Genomic DNA, 23,459 nt, shown 5'->3' with positions numbered 1-23,459 from the left:
CACCTGTCTTGGTTGGTGCAGGGTTCACTCTATCCCATCAGCAGCTCTACCTGCACATAGAGATGGACCCATCCAGAGACCAAGCCACCAACCACAGGGAGATGGGGAAGCAAGCAGATCGGTCAAGTAACCACGCCAAGTCCAGATTAAGATGGAGAGGAAAGAAGGGGAACCAACCGACTTCATTTCCCTTTCTCTCTCACACTTACGTGGTTGTTAAATGATACCTGGGAAAGAGGCAACAACAATCACCACCATAGCAAATACTTGTATATATATTTTTGTGCTAAGCACTCGTATATATATTAATCTCTTTAGTACTGACACCAATCCTGTGAGGGGGGCACTGGTGTTGGCACTACTCTACAGGAAAGAAAACTAAGGCACCAAGAACGAGACGGAGCTGTCCTGGTTATTGAGCTGGTGAGGGAGACAGCCAGGGATCTGGCGGGGGGTCTGTGCTGGTCACCACTGCATGCTCTGCTCTCTGGTTGTGCAGCAGGTGGCAAGCTAGACCAAAGGCTGGCTCTTGAGTGGCCAAAAGAATATACGGTTCCAGAACTGGCAGAAGACAAAAGAGTCAAATGAGATGCTCTCATTCTCTCCCTCCACTGCTATTTTTGTCCACGATGAAGTGCCTACGTTTTACTTTTACTCTCAGACAAATTTTATGATCATCGCAAAAGGGTATCAGGTATACTCCAGGCTGCAAGCACTCCCCAGCACTCAGACACCACAAATAAATGCACATGTGGGCATGACAGCGTGTCTTCTGAGGACACCAAATTTGAAAATGATCGCTATGCACATGGAGCCATGAAAACTGATTTTATTTTAAACTTCCAAAAATGAACTTAACTGAGCTGTGGAGCAGAAAGCTAACCAGGAAATAACCAGGACAGCTGTTTTCCTGGTGTGACTTTTCGCTTATTTCATTAACTCAGTAGGGGAGAAACAGTCATTGACTTGATTGGCTCTGATTTCTCCAGAAAGACTGAAAATGGTGTGAAAATACGCATGAGTTTATGGTGAGAATTAGTAACTAGAGGAAAAGAAAGATTTTGATGTAGTCCTTCCAGGAAGTGGAGGACCAACTTAATTACCCGTAGGGGCTTTTCCTGCACCTAAAAGATCTTTTAAAAGATCTACCTCTAAACAAGACAAAGTCCCAAGATCTTACTGTGCCAGATCCAGTATATATAAGACTTGATATTGTTATGGGTTTGAAATATTGAAGTCTCTATCTCATTTTATTTTATTTTTTTAATATCAGTCTCCATCACTGAAAAGTGACTTTTCTGGGCTACAGCGTGACTTCTCCAACCGGCACAGTGAACATAGTGCCTGGGTCCCATAATATTTTTTGGAACCCATAAAAGTGTTTTAATTTCTTTTAAAATCAGAAAATACCCAAGCTTTTAGGGTCAAAGGCTACATATGCCTTCATGCTAACACAGGTGTAAACTATCACTGTGAATATATCTTTAGGGAAGAAGGGGTGTAGGAAGGCGATCCTAGGGGGCTGGTGGCACACTCCTGCTCACCAGAGGTGCAACACCACTAGGTAAATCGTGCGCACCAGAGGAAGACCTTCAGCTTCAAACAGTATCCCCAGCCTGGTTGGGTGAGGCGGATTCCTGGATTGCCAATGGCTTTAGATGGTCAGCCACTGCTTCTGAGACTTGTGGCCCTAACCATTGCAAAACCTGAGCCCACTGAAGGATCAGGGTTCTTCTAGAAAGAGAACAGCAACCAATTTATTCTGTACTTGCCTTTTGAACTCTAACTCCAAACAAGTTTTAATATGGACTTCTGCACAAAATAGAATCTTTTATAAGAATGTCAAAGAAAAAACAGTGGAATATTCATGAAAGGATGTATAAGCTTATAAACTACATTCTTTCCTAGCCTCGCTATTTGCATCACATGTTTTTCTTAAGGCTAAGAAAATGAAATAAAGGAATGTCCTCAGACCTTGAATTACACGGTTCTCCTCCCTCCCTTATCCCATTCCCAGTGGACGGGAGGATGAGTGAAGCCACAAAGGCACACCCCAAGGCTGTTTTCTGCGGAGCTAACTGAGTTTTCAAAATTCAGAATATAGAACAGAGTAGCTTAAAATAAGGCGAACTAAAAAATTACAAACATTGTCAATCTAAATTAAATATGTTTATGTATCCCAACCCCTCTTCCTTTCATGGAAAAAAAAATTACCATATAATGCAAACTAAATGAAATGTACAAAAAAGCCTTTAAAAGGGAGATCTTGGGCATGGTTTCATCTACTGTAATGATAATGGGTTCCTATCGCTCTCTTCAAACATTTTATCCTTTCGTTTTCAATGCATTTTCTGGTAAGTTTGGATGGCTTTTAATTGCTAGGTCCATTAAATACCCATTGCTTTTATTTATTATGTGACAAAGCCTTTGTTTTTTTAGAGGCTTTTCCATGGAGGAACAGATTAGCTGTATTTTCATCCTTTTCCACATGCATTTTCCATTTTTTGCTAAACAGTACTGTTTTTTCATTTAGATGGTAAAGGACAGTCTGATGTAAAATACTGCTTTTCTATAAAAAAGATATTTTAGTGAAGTGCTTTGAAGTCCAACAGGTCAAAGGTAGAAACCCATTTCCATCACTCACTACTGGGTAACTCAGGGTGAGCACTGGGCCTCCCTAAGCCTGTTTCTTCATGTCAACAGCCATACAGTCAACAACCAAGCATGGCTGATGGGTGTTCAGTACTTACAGGTGCCCCATAAATGACAGAGACTATTATCATGACGACCACCACTCCTTTTTTCCTTCAAATCTCAGTACTTTCTCATCAAGGGTAGTCTGATTTTTCATTATCGGAATGATGCCTATTTTGCATTCTAAGTAATTATTTACTTTATTACCACAAATTATTTTGGAGGATTGTCACTGGGAAAAAACAAATCTGCCTTTAGATATAATATACAAATTACAAAATGAAGAGACTTAAGATAAAACATCTAAAGACAGATGAGTTGCAGATTGTCCAGTTCCAATGAAAACCATGAATCTACAACTCCAGAAAGCCAGTTAGACAAAAAGAAATACAAGCATATATATGGTATGATGGTAAAAATGCAAAATATTAGAGATAAAGAGAAGGTCCTAAGAGTGGCCAAAGAGAAAGGAAGGATCACCCACAAAGATCAACAGCACAAGAGCAGAAATTTCAACAGTGCAAGACAGTAACGACAAATTATTGAGCAAAAAATAACAGTCAACCTTATATAGCCAAGAAACCAGCTGTTTTTATTTGAGAGAAAAAACACAAACATTTACAGATAAATCATTTTTTAGCAGGAATTCACCATCAAGAAACCTTCTCTAAGAGAACGTCTCAGAAATTAAATAATCCTAAAAAGACTGTACAACACGAAAGAAGGAGGTTAACAAATATACTGGTAAACACGTTAGTACAACAAAATACATGTTGTCTATCTGAAACAATAATAGTGAATGTCTAACTTCTAGGTTTAAAAAGACAGAATTAAAATATTTAATAATAAGACCAATAAATTCAAGAGAAGAAAAACTAGAGATAAAGTGTTCCAAAGTCATTTAATGATCTAGGTGTCACACTGACCAACTTGAAATCTTTATTATGGTAAAATTTCAAAGGTGACCACTAAAAGAAAACAAATAAAATGCATAAATTCCAAATCATCAGAGGGAAAAAAATGGGAGAGAAGAACAAAAATCAAGGCAAAAAATAAAAGTGGAGAAAGGAGAAGGAATTGGGACAAATAGATATCAAAGAAGTAAAAATGGTACAAACAAGTGCAAATATATCAATAATCACAATGAGATAAGTGGTTTGAACTTGCCAATTAAAAGGCAGATTCTCAGGCTGGATTGTAAAACAAAACCCAACTCTATGCTACTTACAAATGACAGGGTCAAGGAAAAAGACACAGAAAGGTTGAAACTAAAGAGATGGAAAATAACTATTCTAATATCTTATAAAATATACAATAAGTAAAAAAAAAGTAAGGATGAAGATAAAATGATAAAATGCTCAATTCCTAGGCAATTATAACAATTTTAAACACCTATAAGCCCAATAAAATAGCCTCAAAATGTGTAAAGCAAAAACATACAGAACTAGAGGGAGAAGTAAACTAATCTACCAAGAGCAGATGTCAACATTTCCATCCAGCTATTGGTTAAGCAAACAAACAAACAAACAAAAAAGATGAAAAGATTTTGAATGTCATAATTAGCAAGCTTGACTTAATTGACAAACACAGAATTCCACATCCAACCTTAGGAAGAACAATATTCTTCTTAAGTGCACATGGAATATTTATAAAAATCATGTACCAGAAAACTTGCAAAAAATTTCAAAGTATCATAATTACCCATGTTCTTTGATCACAAGAATTTTAAATTAGAAGTTTAAAACAGAAACATAAATTAAAAATTACCACATATTTGTAACATAAAAAGCACAACTCTACATACCTTTTGGATCAAAAAAGAAATCATAACACCAATTTTAAAAGAATAATGAAAACAGTACATGTCAACATTTGAGGTGTGCAGTAAAAGCGGTGCTTGGAGGGAAACTGATGCTTGAGGGAAATGAATTGTTCTACTGTAAATTTGGTTTTGCTGAGAGTTACATTTCTCAGAACTCCCTTCCCTTTACGGCTCTTGGTTAGAGTTGAACAGAAGAGGAATTTGGGCCAGCTTTGGCAGGTAAAGTGGAGCAAGTCCTCCCCTAAGGTCTGCACAGTCAGAGATGGTTAGAGGCAGTCACGGGGGTCCAGGCGGGCTTTAGCTTGTCCTTACTCCCTCCTGCCCCACACCCTGCTCTTCTTCCCAACTTCTGGCCACTGGTGAACAGTGGCCCAGCAGACACCTGGCTATAAAAGCACAGAGGTAGTAGCTACACAGAAGCAACAGATTTCCAGAGACCTTTCAGTTGAGCTCCTCCATGTTGGTCATCCTTTGGGTGACTAGCCGGGTTTGTCTACACAGACTTCCCCGAAAGCTCTCATTTTTCCACTCAAACCAGTGGTTTATGAAAGTGCCTTAGTGATTCTGAAGATTATTATTTTCCTCTTGAGAAACAGTTGCTGGCTTATTACCAGACCCCAGAAGGGACCGAACATTGACCACAGACCACCAAATTCCACTTCAGATGCCCATCATTAATGCAGTATTGTGTGCCCATCCAGACCATGAAGCTGGATGTGCACAGCAGCATCTCATCATCAAATGCTGGTGGTATGCACAAGTTAGGGCTCAGATAGGTTCTGAAGGCACAAGTAAGCTACATGAGCAAATGTCACAGATACTCATCGCCTCTACTCCAGCCACACTGCCTCCTCTCTCTCTCTGAATCTGTACCTGTGCCCTCATAGAGAGTTTCCTACGAACAGCTGCCTGAGGAAATAAAAATTTAGGTCTGGATTATAGGTGGTCCTGCAGAAGACAATCAAAGCACTACACCTCTGAGCCCTTTACAGGCGTCATCCTCTAGAGGACCAGCCAGCCATCTATGGCAGGTTGATTATAAATGACCACTTCCGTGATGGAAGGTGCAGCACTTTGTTCTTACTGAATTGAATTTGTTCCAGAGATCGGTTTTGCTTCCCTGTCCACAAAGCTCCTGCCCAAACCACCACACGTGGACTTGTACAATGCCGTTTTCACTAACAGAGTATTTCACACAGCATCATTCTGACCGAAACATTCAGTTTACAGCAAATGAAGTGTGACAATGAGCTCACGCTCTTGGAATTCACTGGTCTTACCCTGTTCCTCACCACCCTGAAGCAGCTTCCTTGATTGAAGGAAGAAAGACCTTCTAAAGACTTAGTTAGGAGCCTGCTGTGGGCAAGACCTTGCGGGGCTAGGGGAAAGTCCTCCAGGATGCAGCAGATGCTCTGAAACAGCCACTGAAATATGGCACTGGCTCTCCCACAGTCCAGATCCACAGGTCTGGGAATCAAGGGGTGGAAATAGGAGTGGCTGCCTCATTAATGATCCTCTAGCAAAATGCTGTAATTCCCATTCCTGTAAATTTGGGCTGTTCCAATTTAGAGGGCTTAGTTGTCAAAGGAAGACTGTCTCCACCAGGAAACTCAATAATGTTTCCATTAAACTGGAGACAGAGATTGCCATCTGACCACTGTAGGCTACTAATGTCACTGAACCAATGGGCAGGGAAGAGCTTTGTGTACTGGCTGGGGCTACTGATCACGACTGTCAAGGAAAATTGCGTTGCTAATACATAACACGAGCAGGAAAGAGGATGACTAGAATCAGAACCAGAAGATCATCGGGGTGTCTTTGGTTCTCCATGCCCTGTGATAAAAGTTCATGGAAATGTCAAACAACAAATACTGTCTAATTGCAAAGTACCATGTGGAGTGTCAGCCCACCAGGCAAGGAAACATGACCGGAGAAGATGCTTGCACAGGGCAAAGGGCATATGGAATGGGTAGTGGAAGGAGGAACTTAAAACACCAGCTACATCCACGTGATCAGTCGTAGAAGTGAGGACTGTAGTAATTATAAATATTTCTTCCTTGGTTTGACATGAATATATTTGTGTGCACGGGTATGTGCACATTAAATCATTAATTTTTCTTTCTTCTTCTCCCTATGATATGACATATTATTAGTGTATTAATAGCCTTTATATCCAGAACACAAGATACAGGATTTTTAAAGGGACTGTTACTTAGATAGAAGAGAAATAAACATCATTAAAATGGATAAAATGATCCTTTATATCCTCTTTTAGGGAGATGGTTAGTGTATTTTCAGTTGTACAAAAAACAGTTGCATCATATTAAGTAGAAGCATGATTCTGCTATTTTCTGTATGCAGAAGTAAAATATAGTTAACAGAGGAATATGTGATGCCCAGTTGACAAGCAGTAGTCTGTGCTGGATTGTTCTATTGTCAAACTGGTTAAAGCTACTTCCCAGAATCCCCTTCCCTGAATGCTCCCAGGGGAGAGTTGGCCTAAGGAGGCACTTGCCCGAGATTTGGGGGGCGGAAAGGAACGGGCCCCCAGGAAGGACGGTCTGTGTGGTCAGGTATGGCTGGAGACACACACGGAGGAGCCTGGGGGGTTCCAGCCTGCCCTTGCTCTCCGCTGCTCCACATGCAGCACTCCGACCTCAGAAGCCCAGACTGGGCTCCTCAGCAGATATCTGGCTGTGCACTCACAGAGGTGATGTCATGCGAAGGTGACAGCCTTCCACGAATTCCCCGGTATGGGGTCTCATCGGCCAGCAGCTACATGTGCTCAGCCGCTCAGATGTCCCTGCAAGCTCCCACTAGATAGCGATTTCTCTGCTGATCCCAATGCTCTGTTCTGGTGCCAACCTTTATACTAAAAAGGAAGGCTGAAAACTGGTGAACTAAGTATCTCCTTCAGAAACTAGAAAAAGTACGACAAAAGGAACCCAAAGAAGGAAGGAGTAGTGTCAGGGACCTTCAGAGGCAGTCCCTACTTCCTCCTTCTGGGTTCCCTCGGGAAGCACTTTCTGGCCTCCTTTGAAGTTAGAAGTAGCCATGCTCAGGCAATAAAACGTGAGCAGAACTAAAGTGTTTCTCTCCTGGGCAGAGGCATGTGAAAGCCAGAGTGAGGCCCACGGCACTGTCCCTTCCATGGTGTAAAGACTATGTCACCAGGAAGACTCCTACAGCCCAGCTCTCCGAGTAACTGACATGAGCAGAACCTCCCACCTGGCCATACTGGCCAGAATACGTGCGCAAGAAATAAACCTCTGGTGTGTTAAGCCAAATCTGGGGTTTGTTTGTTAACCCATCAAAATTTATAACATCCTTACTGATAACAAAAATTAGTGCATGAAATAGGGTGCTGCCCTAACAAAACCTAAAATATATGGCATGGATATCTGCTAGGTGGCAGGAGGAGCAAGGAAATATCATCAGAGACTGAAAAACGACACCCCAAGTTAAGCAACGGTCCAACATTTGGTCAAATGATTTATCTTGGAAGACAAAAGATGTCCTCATAGAATTGTAAGTCTAGAGTGGGGCTCGGTGAACTTTTTTTGTAAAGAGTCAGATCATAAATATTTTAGGCTTTATTTAGTCCATATGGTCTCTGTCACACTATTTAACTCTATGTCTATTCCTTAAACACAGCCATAGATCATATGCAAATGAATCGTCAGGCTGTATTCCAATAAAGCTTTATTTGAAAAAACAGGCAGTGGGTCAGATGTGACCTCAGGCCAGAGTTGGCTGACCCCTAATCTAGAAGAGGTCATTAAATAAAACATTACAAGTGTGTGTTTGTTGATGTTGACTGCATTTGTTAAGGTACTATGAGAAAAATGTAGGATCAGAAAATAACTGATCAGTTATGAGGAGGAACAAAAAGGAAGCAAAACAGTCCAGAATTGTCTGGATTTGTCAGGCTGGAAGAGGGAAATGCTTCTCAGTCTCAACCAGTAAATGATAAAACTGGTCCTAGAATGCAAAAGGCTGATTAAAACTCAGCTGTGTTGGGGAGAGAAAAACAAATCCACTGTTAAAAACTGAATGGATTAAGGTGTCTCAGAGTAAAGTCCAGCTAAGAGTATGGTGCCAGTAAATCCTTTCAATTGGACAAAATGGTGGAGGGAAGAGAGAACCAGAAAGTGTGTTTCCCAAAGAGGCTCAAACACACAGGCTGAGAAAGAAAGAGAGAGAGACAGAGAGACAAAGAGGGATGGGGTGAGAAGGAAGAGAAATATAACAAATCTAAGATGTATGTCTTGAAAAGAACTATGGCTATGACCCTTGACACCTGAAGATGACTGAAATTAAACAGATAAGAAGTTGAAGAAGTTTTGAGTGATTTTTGTTTCCAAAAGAAATATTAACCTGAACTATGGCTTTTCCAGCCTTAAAGGAAATTTAGGTCTCTCTCTACGGCAGGAAAGGGGCTGAAAAAATTGCTCAGTTTCCAAGTAGGGCATACTCCCCAACACTCAATCCAGGCTTCATCATGAGGATGATAAACAAGGAAGAACCTCCCAAAGAAAGAGGTCAGATGTCAGAGAAAACAACACACAAGAGGACTGTTTCCAGGGCAAGAGTCTGGGTCTAATGAAGACACAATCTCCAGCCTCAGGGCCAGGGACCCTCAAACTCCCTGCCCTGGGAATATGGAATTGCTAAAAACCAGAGCCCAATGTGTGTCATTCTTCCCTTGGGATAATAGGAGAGTTTACTGCGGTTACTCTTTGTATACTGCATGGCTGATAACAAGTGTTTTTAGTCCCTAGGTCTCCAGATCAAGAGAAGCCACATCCAGACTTTATGTAGACAGGACTGCTCAGCATTCCCTTTGAACAAACTAGTGTACTTCACTCAGAGATCCTAGACTCCGAGCTTCTTTTCATTAGTGGACAGGACTTCTAGGTTGTCTCTCTTAAGAAAAGGATACATATGCTTTCTTAAGGAAGGAGTAAACTAAACATTTGGTGACCAGGTAGGTGGACTGCAGTAGTGATTAGGGCTGTTAAACATTCTAGTGCACCTCTCTGTTGTGGCTTTGTCAGCAAAACTGGCTGCACTAATTCCCTTCTCTGTGTTTATGCCCTGGTGTAATTCTCTTCTACACTGACTCTGGCCCTGGCCGTGTGACTCTTTTTGGTCAACCTGATGACAGCTGCATGACATACCGACTTGAAAATTCTTGGGTACTGGAGCTTGTCCTCTTCCCCGTTGCTCTTTAGAACCCTATGAATTTCATGCAAAGAGCTCAGGCTAGCCTGCTAAATGAGCAAAGACATGTAGCCCAGTGACCCTGTCATCTCATCTAATAGCCCTAGCTGACAGCCTGGCAACTGGTCACACATGTAAATGAGGCCACCTCATATGATCCAGCTACCAAGTGACCTGCCAGCTGACCACACAAAGATGAGATAAACCAGCAGAGATCAACTGAGAAGCTAGATCAGAAGAGCCAAGACCTGACCTACAGAATTGTGAGCTAAATAAGAGAGTGGTTATTCCAATCTGTTACATTTGGTTTGTTACACAGCACAAGCTAACTGATACATCCTCCAGACATATGGAGTTTGGCATGGCTATACAAGGTACTGTGGCAGACTGTATTTTCCACAAATGAGGACATATCGCACCCCATCTGACATGCAATTGATACTCCTCTCATCAAGTAAGGTTCTACATCCCCTTCCATTAAATCTGGGCAGATCTTTGCGACATCTCAACCAACAAGCTATGGTAAAACTGGTGTCATCTGACTTCAGAGACAGGATTATAAGAATGCCATGCACTTCCCCCTTGTTCTTTTAGGATGATCATTTTTGGAATCTCGCTACCACACTGTGAAGAATCCAAGTAACCGTGTGGAGACGCCACATGAAAGTGTTCCAGCCAACAGTCCCAACTGAATCTCAGCTCCAAGTCAGCAATGACCACCAGATACAAAAGCGAGAAAGTCTTCAAGGGACTCCAGCTCCCAGCCTTTAAGCCACCCCAGCTGACACATGGAGCAAGGATGAGACTCCACTGCCAAATCTGCCCAAATTGCTGATTCAGGAGGAAATAAATGATGTTGTTGTTTCCAATCACTAAGTTTGGTGGTGGTCTTTATGCAGCAATAGATAAATAGAATACTTACTCTGGCAATGAAAAATGAATGAAAGTGATGTGTCACTTCCATGTGGAAGATGTCAACAGCAAGTAGTAAGACAGTGAAACACTCTTTTCTTCCCTGGTACAGCAAGTGAGGAAGGAAAGATGTTCTGAGATGCAGCTTCCTTCATCCTGAATCCCTGCATCACTGCCATGAGAGAGTCCCCTGATGGCTCACATTTACTGTGGAGAGTGAGCAAAATATAGACTTTTGCTGTGTTAAGCCACTAAGATTCTGGAGGTGTTTTTTTCCATCGCACAATCTAATAAGTTCTGACTCATACAAGAAATAATAAAGATAAGAATGGAAATAAACTAGAAAACAAAAATGCCATAGCAAGGATCAGCAAAGACAAAAGATGGTTCTTGAAAAAGTTAAAACAAAATAGACATCTGATGAGATTAAGGAAAAAAGAAAGCATGTAAAAATAACACTATAAGTAAAAACCAGAGATAGAGTATATGTAAAGTGTTAAAGCGAGAACAGTATTATCAAATGCATGCCATTAAATTAGAGAATTTGGATGAAATGCAAAAATTCCTAGAAAAATCTTATTGAAACTGACTCAAGAAATAAAATTAGAAATACGAAATAATCCTATTACTATCAGAGATACTGAAGCGAAATTTAGAACTCTCCCTACAAAGAAAGCAATAGGCCCATGTGGTTTTCTAGGCAAAGTCTATCAACTCTTTCTAACATAGTGAAAACACTTTTAGAAAACTAAAAAAGAAGGCATACTCCCTGACTTACAAGACTAGCAAAACTTTAATTTAAAAAAAAAATGACAGTTCGACAAAGGAATATTCCAAACTCATTTCACTACAGACTATATTTGCAAAAATCTTATACAACCTTTTAGCAGATCACATTCAACATTTTATAAGAGATATCATGAAAATTGAATTTGTCTCAGGAATATAAAAATTGTTTACTACTAGAAAATCTATAATTGTTATTTATTATATTGACAGATTAAAAAACAACCAAAAAGCATATGTTCATCTCAATTTGGTAAAATTCAACACCCAATCACATTCAAACTTTTGTGTAAATTAGAATAAAAGGTAATCTCAAAGGACGTCTACAAAAACATACAAACAGCATCATCCTAAATGGATAAACTATGAAGGAATCTCTTTAAAATTAAGAGAAGGCAAGGGTACCCACAATTGCCAATTCTGCCAATATCATATTATATTTTCTGATCAGCTCAATAATGCAAGAAAAAGAAATGAAAGGCTTTAGTCCTAGAAAAGAGGAAATAAATCTCTTATTATTTGCAGATGATATGATTGCCTGTGTAGGAAACCTGAAAGAATCTGCATTTCAGTGACTAGTAATAAAAAGGATATGATAACAAGTTGCCTGGATATAAAATCAAAATCCAAATGTCAACTGTATTACTTTACAATAGCAACAAAATAATAAAAATCAGAATTTTTAAAACACCATTTACAGTAAGTAACAAACTACAAAATCTTTTTAGACTGAGGAGTAAGAATAGCATATAGAAAATTGTAAAACCTTCCTGAAGCACACATGAATGGAGAGATGGCCCATGTTCATGGATAGAAAAATTTAATATCATAAAATACCAATTCTCAGCAATGAATCAATGGATTCAAAATGATACTAACAAAATCCCAATAGGGCTTTTTCTTATGGAGTTGACATAATGTGATTATAAAGTTTATATGGAAGAATAAAATGTCAAGAATAACCAAGAAACTTTTACAGGAGTTGAGTATTACTTGCCCTGCTTAATATAAACACTTATTATAAAGCTTTTGTAATTATACTGTGTGTGTGTGTGGCAGGGGGGTGTGCACACAGTATTACAGGATAAAACCAAAACTTAACCAATGGAACAGAATAGATACCCCATAACAAACCACCCATATATGGAATTTTGATATATGACAGATGTGGGGAAAGGAATAACTAAAATGGATCAGTAAAAATTCATTCTCCACCAGGAAAAAAATATATAAATGGATCTTGATCACTACCTCACACCACATATACACCGTACACATAAGATATATGTATGTATATGATATGTGTGTGTGTGTGTGTGTGTGTGTGATAAAATGAACAGAAAGAAAAGCAAGGGAATGACAAATAAAAAGTGCCACATGCAGTTACTCCTGAGGGTAGGTAAGGGAATGGGGCAGGTGCAGCATACAGATTGAAATATTGTTATTAGAGACATTCTAGTTTGGACTGAGTTTACGGGTGTTTATTTTAGTATAAATAAATAAGCAAGCCAGAAAGAGATCAATGAGGATTGTGGTCAAGAACCAAAGATTAATCAAATTAATCAAGTGATACACCTCTTATTCTGAAGTTCTGAAGAATATATGTTATATATGTCTGAATTAACTGCAAGTCAATGATGGGAAAGGATGAGACATTAGATCCACTGTATGTCTGAACCATGCAAACATTTCTTCATTATCTCTCTCATTTGTATTCACCTGATCTCTTTATTCTCTGAGTTTTTAACATCAGTAGCTTTTATTGATTCTGGTAACCAACTGGTCTAAAATTTTCTTTCATTTATAATGTCCACAGATCACTGGTAGCTTGAAATCTTAATTATGTTGCCTTTTATTTTGCATATAGCTTTAAAAACATAATACAGGACATTTAAAACACACACATAATCATTGAGTCTTGGGGGTAAGCGTGTAGGAATGAAAGCCAGTACCTCTGAGTTCTGGCTCGTCCTAGCTATAATATCCCAACATCATCACTTCTGAGCTATAGTAAAGGACATCAGTGGAAATGGGCAGAAGCCCTAATTCCAAGATCTTGCAGTCAGCAGGTCCCACGACAATCATGCTGATCCACTATCATCTGTAGGGCAGTGACCCTAGAGACGTGACTTATTCATAAGATTCTTTCAGAAAATAATAACCATCTTGAGAAAGCTTCTCAGGAATTTCAATATTCTAAAAAGAAGCTATTGTAATTTATGTCTGTATGTTTCAAATGCAATAAATTATTCATTCAATAGATTTTAATTGTGCTAATAACTGAAAATTTCCATTTCAAGTACCAAGTTTTTTTAAGTGACTTGGTTCAACTCCGAGATACAACTGGCCTTATGCATCCCTAATAGCTGTGACCCTGGTTTATATTCTCATTCTCTCTGTCTTGGCACCATTGTTCTAGAACCCTGAGCAGAGTCAGAAAACTGTTTGGCAAAGCTACCCACAACGGTTTTTCAGGCTGAGGCTCTCGTTACTGTGTCCAACACTCTCTGACCAGGGGCTGGCTCTTGGGAATGGAATGTATGCCCAAGTAAAAAGAAGGAACAAAAAGAATTATTTGTAACAGTGCCAGGGACAGTTGAACCAATGAAGTCTTCCTCCAACGGCTCCTTGTTCTCTTCCTTGAAACTTTTATTGCATCCTTAAAGAAAGAGGACATTGATGCAACATTGGCAAAGTCTTAATTTGGTCAAATGGACCAAACACACAAGCTGACTCAGCAATCTTTTCCTCCCAAATGCACCTGGTGTTTGCAAACCTGAATTGCCAGGTATGTGTCAATTTCCTAGTTTGATATCAAGAAATCATGGTAAATATGTTATTACTCTTGGTAATTTAATATAACATTATCCAAAAGTAAAAAAATTTCAAAACATGAAGGTCAATATGAGTCTTCAATTTGGCAAGAATTTTAGCGCTGGAGAATGTCAAACTTATGTCAAAACGTGACTTTCAGTTAAACAATCTATGCATCTTCCTGTCTCTCTCTCTTTTTTTAATAACTCAAAGTTACATGCACAACATTGATCACATAAATAGAAACGCATTTCTTACTCTTTCATACCCAGGTTTAAAAATCCTAGCACTCATTTAGTTTTCAGCCAGAAATACATCTACAGGAGACCCTGACGAGAAGAACCCTCTGTGGTACAAACATAACAACAGTGACTTACATTTGTTTCGGGTACCATACGAGCCCGACACTGTGCTAAATACTCCTATGATCTATCTTACTTAATTCCCAACAGATCTCCACAAGCCTGGTTGTGTTATTCATTTTATTTCACAGATGAAGTAACTGAGGTTATGGCAGAGAAATTAACCTGTCAGGAACACAGACTAAGTGGCAAAACTGAGACCTCGATCCAGGTCTATCAACAAAGCTTTGAGCCCGTAACCAGGAGGCTACATGATGGAAATGATGGCTGCTAAGGAAAAGGTACCTACACCATAAATTATACACATGTTAATTAAGCACCTGCAATATCGTTAGTGCTGTGCTCCACTTCTTCCCTGAAAGAACTAACCATTAGCTGATGAGACAAGACGAACTCACAAAACTATTCTGAATATCAGATGACAGTAACGTAGTGGTTAAATTATATCATATACATAGTTCATGAGCTTTGCAAGGGTCAGAGGCAGAAACCAACATAGATAAGAATGTGCAGCAAAGGCTGGACTGTTTAAGCTCAGGAAGGAGAGGATGAAGCCACTGCCCTCAAGGTGAGGGAGCCACTGGGGCAAAGACTGCAGAGCTAGAGAGAGCCAGATGTAGATGCTCTCAGCCCTTGGGGTCCACGCTGAGAGACCACCCTAGAGAGGTAAATGGTAGTTTAAGGGATCACATCAGTATGTCAGAGACCAGCTGCTTCAGGGTGGAGCATCACTGTGCTGGCCTCCGCAGGCACTCAGTAAATATCAGTGAAGGAAGGAATGAGTGGGGTCCAATGGATTGTGCCGATGCCATATCAAGTTATAGAAAGGATTAGTATACCAGTGGATTATGCACAAACACCCAGCTTTGACTCTCCTATCACTAACAATTACTAATCAAACATGTCAAAGTGATTAATACAACCATAAAACACCTTTAACAGAGTAATATATCAGCTCTAACAGTGTTATCTTTTAAATAGAATGTTTGATTTAAAAATATCAGTAAGAATCGGTAAGTTTCACATATAACTCAACAGGAATGGCTATTACATGCTGCAGTATTTATGCCAAGGACTTCTCAGACAACAAAATCAAAATACAGTGGATTCTTGCTTAATGGGGAAGACACTGGGAATAGTCAGCATAATGAAAATAAACGATGCCTACTTCAATGAGTTAATTTTGAGGAAACATCTCTACCCAGATTCTTTCAACATTAAAAGAGAAAAAAAATTGAAATTTAACTCCATTACACAGAATGAAGGTTGAGGATATTCATATCAGTATGAAATTTCAACAAGAAAACTGCTTTTATGCCAGGACCAGAGCTGGGAACTGTAGACCTGCAGTGGTCTCTAGGAAAGTTCACCCAGGAAAAGTCAAACACCGTGCACCTGGTCCGGCACTTCAAGGTCAACTGTGCAACCTTGAAGAAATGAGCCTGCCTCTTTGGGTCTCAGTTTCCACATCTGCAGAATGAGCACCCTTCCAGCTCTAATGCTATGTGATCTCATGTTCTTTCACAGGAACAAGGAAAATGCAACTACAAAAGACCCACTAACGGCAACAGTTCCTAAGGGCATATCCTGTGCTGGGCATTATTCTAAGTGCTTCGAATGTACTGATTTGGACCATCATCTTACGAGGCAGGCACCATTCCATTTTACAAACAAGGAAATTGGGGCATGAAGAGGTTAAACAATTTGCCCAAGACAGCAGAGATGGAAAGAAACAAGGCCTAAATGACAATGCAGATCGATGCTCTTAACCATTACACTCTGCCTTTTTTAAACAGAGAAGTTACTGTGCGTATTTTTAATCATGCACTTTAATATCCAAAGGATGCTTCCAAATCCTTTCTTGCTAGCTCTCTAAATTGCAACCACTTTTCCTGCAGAAAATTACAGTTTTTCCTTGTCTTTTGTTTAAACCGCAGTTAAATTATAACTAAAATGACTTAGTGAATTACTGGTTGCAAATTACAAATACCTGCCCAGTAAGATTTTCCTGCATGTATGGAAATTCGCAGAAAGATGTATCTTTAGTTACCTCTACTCCAATTTCTATGAAAATGCACTATTCCCCTCCACCCCAAGAATTATGGGACTAGAGAAAGTATGCACAGCATTTCCTGCTCTTTAGAGGAGATGCCAGGCATACTTATCTGCCTTCTCTAGCTTTCCACCCCCCAAGAAAGGGGTGGATAGACTTCTGCTATTCACATCCTTTCACCCACTGAGAGCACCAAAATAACGTCTGGAATAATAAAGCCAATTTCCCTTTACAATGATTGGGTTTGTTTGTTTATTTATTTGTTGGTTTTGGAAGAATTAAGATTCTTTCTCCATGTATAGATAAAAGAAATACTCTGATATATATGTTCCTAGAAAAAAATACCTGATGTTGGAAAATTGAATTGTAATGAAATGTACTTGTGATTATTGTTTTAAAGATCTAGCACACCAAATCACAGTATAAGCAAGAAGGTAGATCATATTCTCAGTCAAAATCATACATATTATACATTTAGTAAAAATATATACTCATGCAGATTTCAGTATCATACTAAAAAAACAAAAACATCTATTTTATACCAATATCTGACTATTTAAAATTTACGGGAATAAAATTTTTCCATTCTAGTTTAAATATTGACTATTTATAATCATAAATTTTAGCCAAAACAAATCTGGCTGGAGCCAGCTGGTATTTTGACAGACTAAAAAATTTATGTCAACCTTTCCTACCAATGACAGGCAAATTTGGAGAAAAGCTGGCTGATTTTGGACATGATTAATGATAGAGAATTTAATTCTGAGAAACGGTTTTCATGCATTTAGTAATGAGAACCAGTCCTGGGAAATGAAGTGACGTCATGAGACTTAGAACTTAAAAGTTTGGTCTCATTAGTTCCAAGTTTTCTGAAGCCAAGTTAATTTTGCTCATCATGCCCAGTACTATCATTAAAATTTTCCATAATAAGCAACAGAAAATATTTTTTCATATTATTAAACAGAATATTAAAATTCAAGACACACTATCATGTGTTCTATTTACTTTGTTTCATGTCTAGATAATTCTTAACAAATATAAGGTTAAACCTACTTAACAGCTTTTTATACAGAAAGTAATTAAGCAAGATGGTGAAGTTTCAATTCAGAATTTATTTTTACAGTGTAATGAAAATACTTTGAGGATTACTTTAACTTCTTGGTCAATGACGCAGAATCATGGATTGATCATAGATTGAAATTAAGTGAAATCAGTTTGTGAATAATGTCAATTAGGGAGATAAGTCAAGACAAAGCTGACTTTTTTCTTTTTAATAGATATTTCAAATCAATTTATACAAAGGCAATTACATATAGCAAAAAATCACTATGTACTTGGATGACGCTAAGATCATTTTGTGATCCAAATGTTCTAGGAGACTGTGGATACACGTTAAGAAAATTGCCAGACTTTTTCTACTACAAGAACTGATGGAAGTCTAATGGAAATCAAAATCAAGTGGATTCACGGGAAAGAAGGAATCTGTCCAAGATTTCAGGCAGCAAAAATAGATCTGTCGAGCTCCTGAATTACATCAGAGCCTAGCTACTCTAGTAAAGCGCTGGAAGGTGGAAACCTGGGCCGGCCCCAAACAGCTATTTCCACGTCCCGAGGTAGATCTCTCGGAAGCCAAGCTCTGGTCAGTCTGAGATATGAAGTCACCCCACTCCATGTGAACACGGCTCCATGTCAACACTGTCCCATCTTCCTACACTCCCAGCCCAACCATCTTTGACTATCTGGATGGAGAACATTTTTTGGAGAGTGGAACTGCTGTTTATGATATTACTAAAAGCAAAATAGAAATGAGCTGTCGGGAGCTCAGAATTGCCCTATTCCTTCTTAAGACCCAGTTTCAGAGAATAGTGCCCATTCCCCCCAGGCATTCCCACTACCCACCTGGCCCTGCATCCCCAAACCCCACCTCAATGTAGCCTTTCCACCAGACCGAGTCACCCTCCCGGATTCTGGAATGTTTCTGCACAGCTCGTCACCTGGAAGGATTTACATAGTGTCAGACCATGGACCAGGTACAGCCAAGAATGGGATCCATTCTGCTGTCTCTGGACCTCACTCTAGGCTCCAGCAATGCCATGGGAAGTGCCCGCTTTGGGCTTAAAACGATTTAGTTGAATGCTAGGAAAGCATGGAAATTATTGATTTATCAAGGAAGAGTGAAGATGGTGGATAAACTTCTCAAAAATATACCACTCCAGTATTTGCACCAGGTGAAATGGAACATAAAGGAATGTGTAAAGAAACACGAACACAAAAATCAAAGACAAGTCAGAGAAGGGTGCTTTTAGCTCAACTACACTGAATCTCTGACCGACCCATTCAAGAACATCTATATCAATGAGGTTTAAGAAATTAGAGATCTGTATCATAGAAAACAAAGTGGTATGTGTAGGAGAGGTATGAACTTCACACTTGTCTTTAAATATATTAAAGGCGCTATAAATAGGCCATCACCTGTTCCTCCTTTTCCATTTAGAAGAGAACAAGCCAGAACAGGTTTGAATTACAGATTCAACAGAATCACGAGCAGCAACGTCCTGGCAGAACAGATTTCCAGAGGAAAACTGAAGTGTTTTCTTCCCTGCAAGTACAGGAATGAAAAGGAGATGCTTTCAGAGATCCTGCTTGCCAATGAGACTGAGCAGAAGTCTCTATCCAAGTCCTTTTTGGTCATAAAAGTGGTCAAGAGAGATAAAGATGCCATTCCAGGGAGCAGTGGAGGCTGGTTACTACCCTGAACTCAGACCCAGAATACAGGACCCAAAAGTGCTCTCTGCTCTATGTTTTACAGAATAAGAACCAGTTTGTGATCTGCGGCATGACGGTCTCCTATGTTCTATTTTTTATTCTTACCTCACTGAATTCCATCATAAGGCAGCACCTCTCCAGTAGCATGGGGGAAAAGAAAACTTGACTTTTTAAAGAACCCCATGATGATAACAAGTTTTCTCATGTATAATTTGAGCACCATCTGCTCAAGATAACAGAAACAAATTGCCAAATACCAAGGACAGCTATTTTGCACACTTGGTGGAATATAAGTCATCGTCCACTTTTTTGCTCAGTGGACACAAATAGAGGTGCATATTTATATTCTAAGCTAAAAAATATCATTCAGTGAAGACAACCCGAGATCAACCACTGACCAAAAGTGTTTCCCTGGATGATCGACGCCTGGCGCAAAATCTGCACATACATATCACAGGCCGTGCAAAAGTTTGAACCACACAAACAGAATGATCAGTAACAGGAAGTTTACCGCCATCTACAGATTTCCCCTCACTGCTCAAGGGAGCGAGCCGAGGATTTCTGCTTGAAAAATATAAATTAGCAAAATTGACATCAGCTGTTGAGTTGCATTACGCTTCTAGTGATGAAATCCACTTTAATAATCTGTACAAAACAGTAAACACGATTAACTCCCTCTCCAGAAACAGGAAAGCAATGGTCCATGGATGCTTGTTACTTATAGTCTCAGAGGGTGAAGATTCACAACAGGTCAACACCCCATCTCCTTCTGTCTATGGGACTAAACACGTACAGATGTAAAGGCAAAGATGTATAACAATATACATTTTTCGTTTTCCTCGCCATTAACCACTTTTCCACGGCAGGGTTTTTAGAGTAAAATGACGTCCAATTCAAACTAAAAAGCCAGCTCAGGGTCCGTGCAGTGGCCTCGCCAAGAACCCGCTGGTTGATTCGGATTGAGACCTATTTGAGCGGATGTTGCAGGCAGCAGCGCGGATGGAAAGCGTAGCCGAGTTTGCCAGCGGGTGCGCAGAGATGGAAAAACCACACGCCCTGTCCGTCCACCTGGTGAACACCCTGGCAACTTTATTTTGGGCAGAACCTTCCAAGGAAACTTTTCTCTTGCCCGCAGCCCTTGCCCTAGCCAGGCCGGCTGCGGGCAGGCAGGAGGAGCAGGGAGCTGCGGGCCGAGGGGCAGCCCTCGGCGGGACTCGGCTCAGCGGGGCAGGTCCCTCTCCTCTCGGGCAGCGGGGATGCGCGGGGTACATCCCGCAGGGAGGCCACTCACCAGCCGGAGCGCGAAGAAGACGGCGAGCAGGGCGAGGCAGGCGCCCATGACGATGAGCAGCAGGAAGACGATGAGCGGGTGCTGCTGGCTCATGCAGTAGTAGGACTCGTAGAGCCAGTCCCGGGACCGCTGCAGCCCGTCGCCGCCGCCCGCCGCCGCCTCGGCGCGGTCCCGCAGGTAGCGGCGGCGCCGCATCGCCTCCTGCCACATCGGGGCGGCTCGCGCGGCGCCCGCCGAGCGCGCCCGGCCCGGGCTGCGCCTCCCGCTCGCCGGCCGCGGTCCGCGTCCCACCCCGCGCCGCCTCGGCCCGCCCGGCTGCCCGCGATCGGAGCTGCGCGCAGGGGCCTCCGACGCGGGCGGAGCTCCGCGCCTCGGGCTGGGCGCGCTGACGCGCGGGCGGGGGCCGGGCGGCGGCCTCGGGGGCAGCTCCCGGCGCCGGCGCTGCCGCCACCGCGCGGGAGGGGGCGGGTGCGACAGGGGGCCCTCGGCCCGCCTCTGCCCCCACCCTGCGCGGCGCAGCCGGGCCTCCACCCACCGCCGCCCCCCGACGGCCGGCCACGCGCTGGGGGAGGCCAGGGACTGGCGGATCGCGAGGAGTGGTGGACGGTGCGGGGGCGTGGGGGGCACCGGCCGCGCCCCACCGGGGTCGTCCCCTCCTTCCGCCCTCCCACGCTCAGCCACAGCGTGGTCCCCCTCCTCTCCACTCTCTCAGAGCACAGCCTGGGGAGTCCCACTCTCTGTGTCCCCCTACACACACTTCCCACTTCGCTCAGAGGACTGCGGGGGCATCTAACCGCCTCTCCACTAGCTCAAAGCGCAGCGGGGAGGGGCACTCCCACCCTCCAGTCCCCTCAACCTTTTACTGGGTTGCGGGGGGTAGGGTGCTCGCACACCCTTCTTCGCTGAGAGCTCAGCAGGGAGGTACTCAAAGAATAGGAGGGAATTCCTCCTTTTCACTATCTGGGAGCACGGAGGAGGGGTTCTCCTACCCTCCGCCCCCCGTTAGTGGATAGGGGTTTCCCACTCTCCTCTTCATCTCAGCGCAGCAGAGGGGGGATTCCCGCGCTCCTCCTCACTATCACAGAGGGCAGGGAGACTTCTCTGCAGGGGGCGGAAAGGCGCTGGGACGCGAGGAGTCCCCTTGGCAGAAAACAGCCCCAAATACGAAATGGAGGAGTGAGGCGGGTGTGATTGAAGGCTGTACCCCCGCCACGTCCTCGGGCAGGCAGCCTCACTCTCGCCCTGCACTTTCGGCTTAAGTCTCACTTTGGGGATGCCCGCTGGGCCAAGGTTTTCCGTGTCGGAGGTTTAGGGGGCGCCCTCTGGCCGGTCATGTTCCCCTCCGAGCCCCCGAGCCCCTTCTGCCTGGGCGGACGGCAGCGAGGGCGCGCCGGGAGAGTGTGGCTGCGCGCCGGTGCGGGCGGGGTTGGCTCTGGGATTCTCGCCCTCCATGCCACCTTGGGGGACTGGGCGCGGGAGGCGCCAGAGACCGGGCTGGAACCTCGAGGGAGCAGACGCGCGCGGGTGCAGTGTCCGCTCCTGACGCGCCTGGGAGTCCAGACCACTGACCCCTGCCCTGCGGGATAGGGGATCGCATCGGATCTCTTCCAAGAAGCCCGCCCTTCTGGAAGTTTCCTCCTATTAGAATCCCCGCAAATCCCACCTCCTCCCAAAGCCTAAGGAATCCGAGGCACAGAAACCCTCCCTTCTCATGACGCCAGGAAACGGCCCAGGGGGTCGTCCCTAGGCACTTTGTTGTCTCTTCCAGTGGACGACCAGCGCTCAGGACTCTGAGCCCTGGCATCGTGTAACACCTTGGAAGCTTTCTCGAACTGCTCCGCTGCCCGCCAAGGGTGTCCTGCCCCACCCCCACCCAGGCGGGGACATGTGAGCTGGACAGCTGTGTGCCCCGTGACTGCAGGACCCAGGCCATGCATGGAGACCAGGACCCAGGCCACGCAGGGAGAGGGGACCCGGAGCCTGGCAGGGGTTTTATTTTTAGCAGCAGTTAATGCCTGCTCTGCGCAGAGTGTAGGGGCCAGAGAAAGGGACGGCTCTGCCACTCTCTGCGGGAGATCTTGGCTGGGCGGGGGGTGGGGGGTTGCTGGGTTATGAGGCGTGTTTCGGACACTGGATCCTTGGCAGGGGGTCCTGCCCCGCCAGACTCCACCTGGTCCTTGGCCTTCCCTCCTGCCCGAGACCTGGAGTGGTGGAGAAAGGGGAGGAAGCAGTGGGTGGGAGAAGTCTCTCTCTGACTGTCTCCTGTTGGTCCCAGGGCAGATACCCTGCCGCCCTAGCCGGAGAATGAAACTCTCTTCTAGGTCTGGTTAGTTGTCTGCCCTCCCCTTTAACACCACCCTGGACTGTAGACTGTAACCCGGGTAATTCCAATCTCAGCCTTTCCCGTGGTTCAAACCCACCCATTGGGCTCGGTTCTTTCTTTTGGACTGGAGATTTTAGATTTTCGGTGGTTCTGAGAGCAAGCTGCAGTGACAGCACTGATGGATCGGACTTGTAAATGTTCAGAACCCGACCCCTCCTGAGGAAATGCAGTTGAGTGGGGAGTTGGACACAGCCTCTGTTGTGTGGATTCTCTCTTTCTCCCGCTCTGCCCAAGATTTTTCTGGATAGGGCAGAGTTGCGTATTTCCAGTCTTTTCCTGTGGGAGCAACATACTAATTATTCATCTTCTCTCCAATTCTTGCTGTTTCTTCACCCTGTGTATTGATAAACGTC

At 42.8% G+C, this 23,459-nt stretch overlaps 1 protein-coding gene across 1 annotated transcript in view; it reads right to left on the bottom strand.

Moving 5' to 3' along the window:
* Nucleotides 1-20,933, bottom strand: part of ADCY2 (adenylate cyclase 2) — a 404,666-nt gene extending 383,733 nt beyond the window's left edge. Inside the window, exon 1 of the mRNA XM_087443107.1 lies at nucleotides 20,724-20,933. Within this exon, the coding sequence (XP_087299233.1) occupies nucleotides 20,724-20,933 (210 nt within the window). The remainder of the gene's footprint in view (nucleotides 1-20,723) is intronic.
* Between the last annotated feature and the right edge of the window lie 2,526 nt (nucleotides 20,934-23,459).

The sequence above is a fragment of the Ceratotherium simum genome, chromosome 18 (genome assembly GCF_057802395.1).
Source record: "Ceratotherium simum simum isolate JZ-2026a chromosome 18, ASM5780239v1, whole genome shotgun sequence".
Lineage (NCBI taxonomy): Eukaryota > Metazoa > Chordata > Mammalia > Perissodactyla > Rhinocerotidae > Ceratotherium > Ceratotherium simum.
The sequence above is the reverse complement of the archived record's forward strand: the minus strand, read 5'-3'. Positions and strand labels throughout refer to the sequence as shown.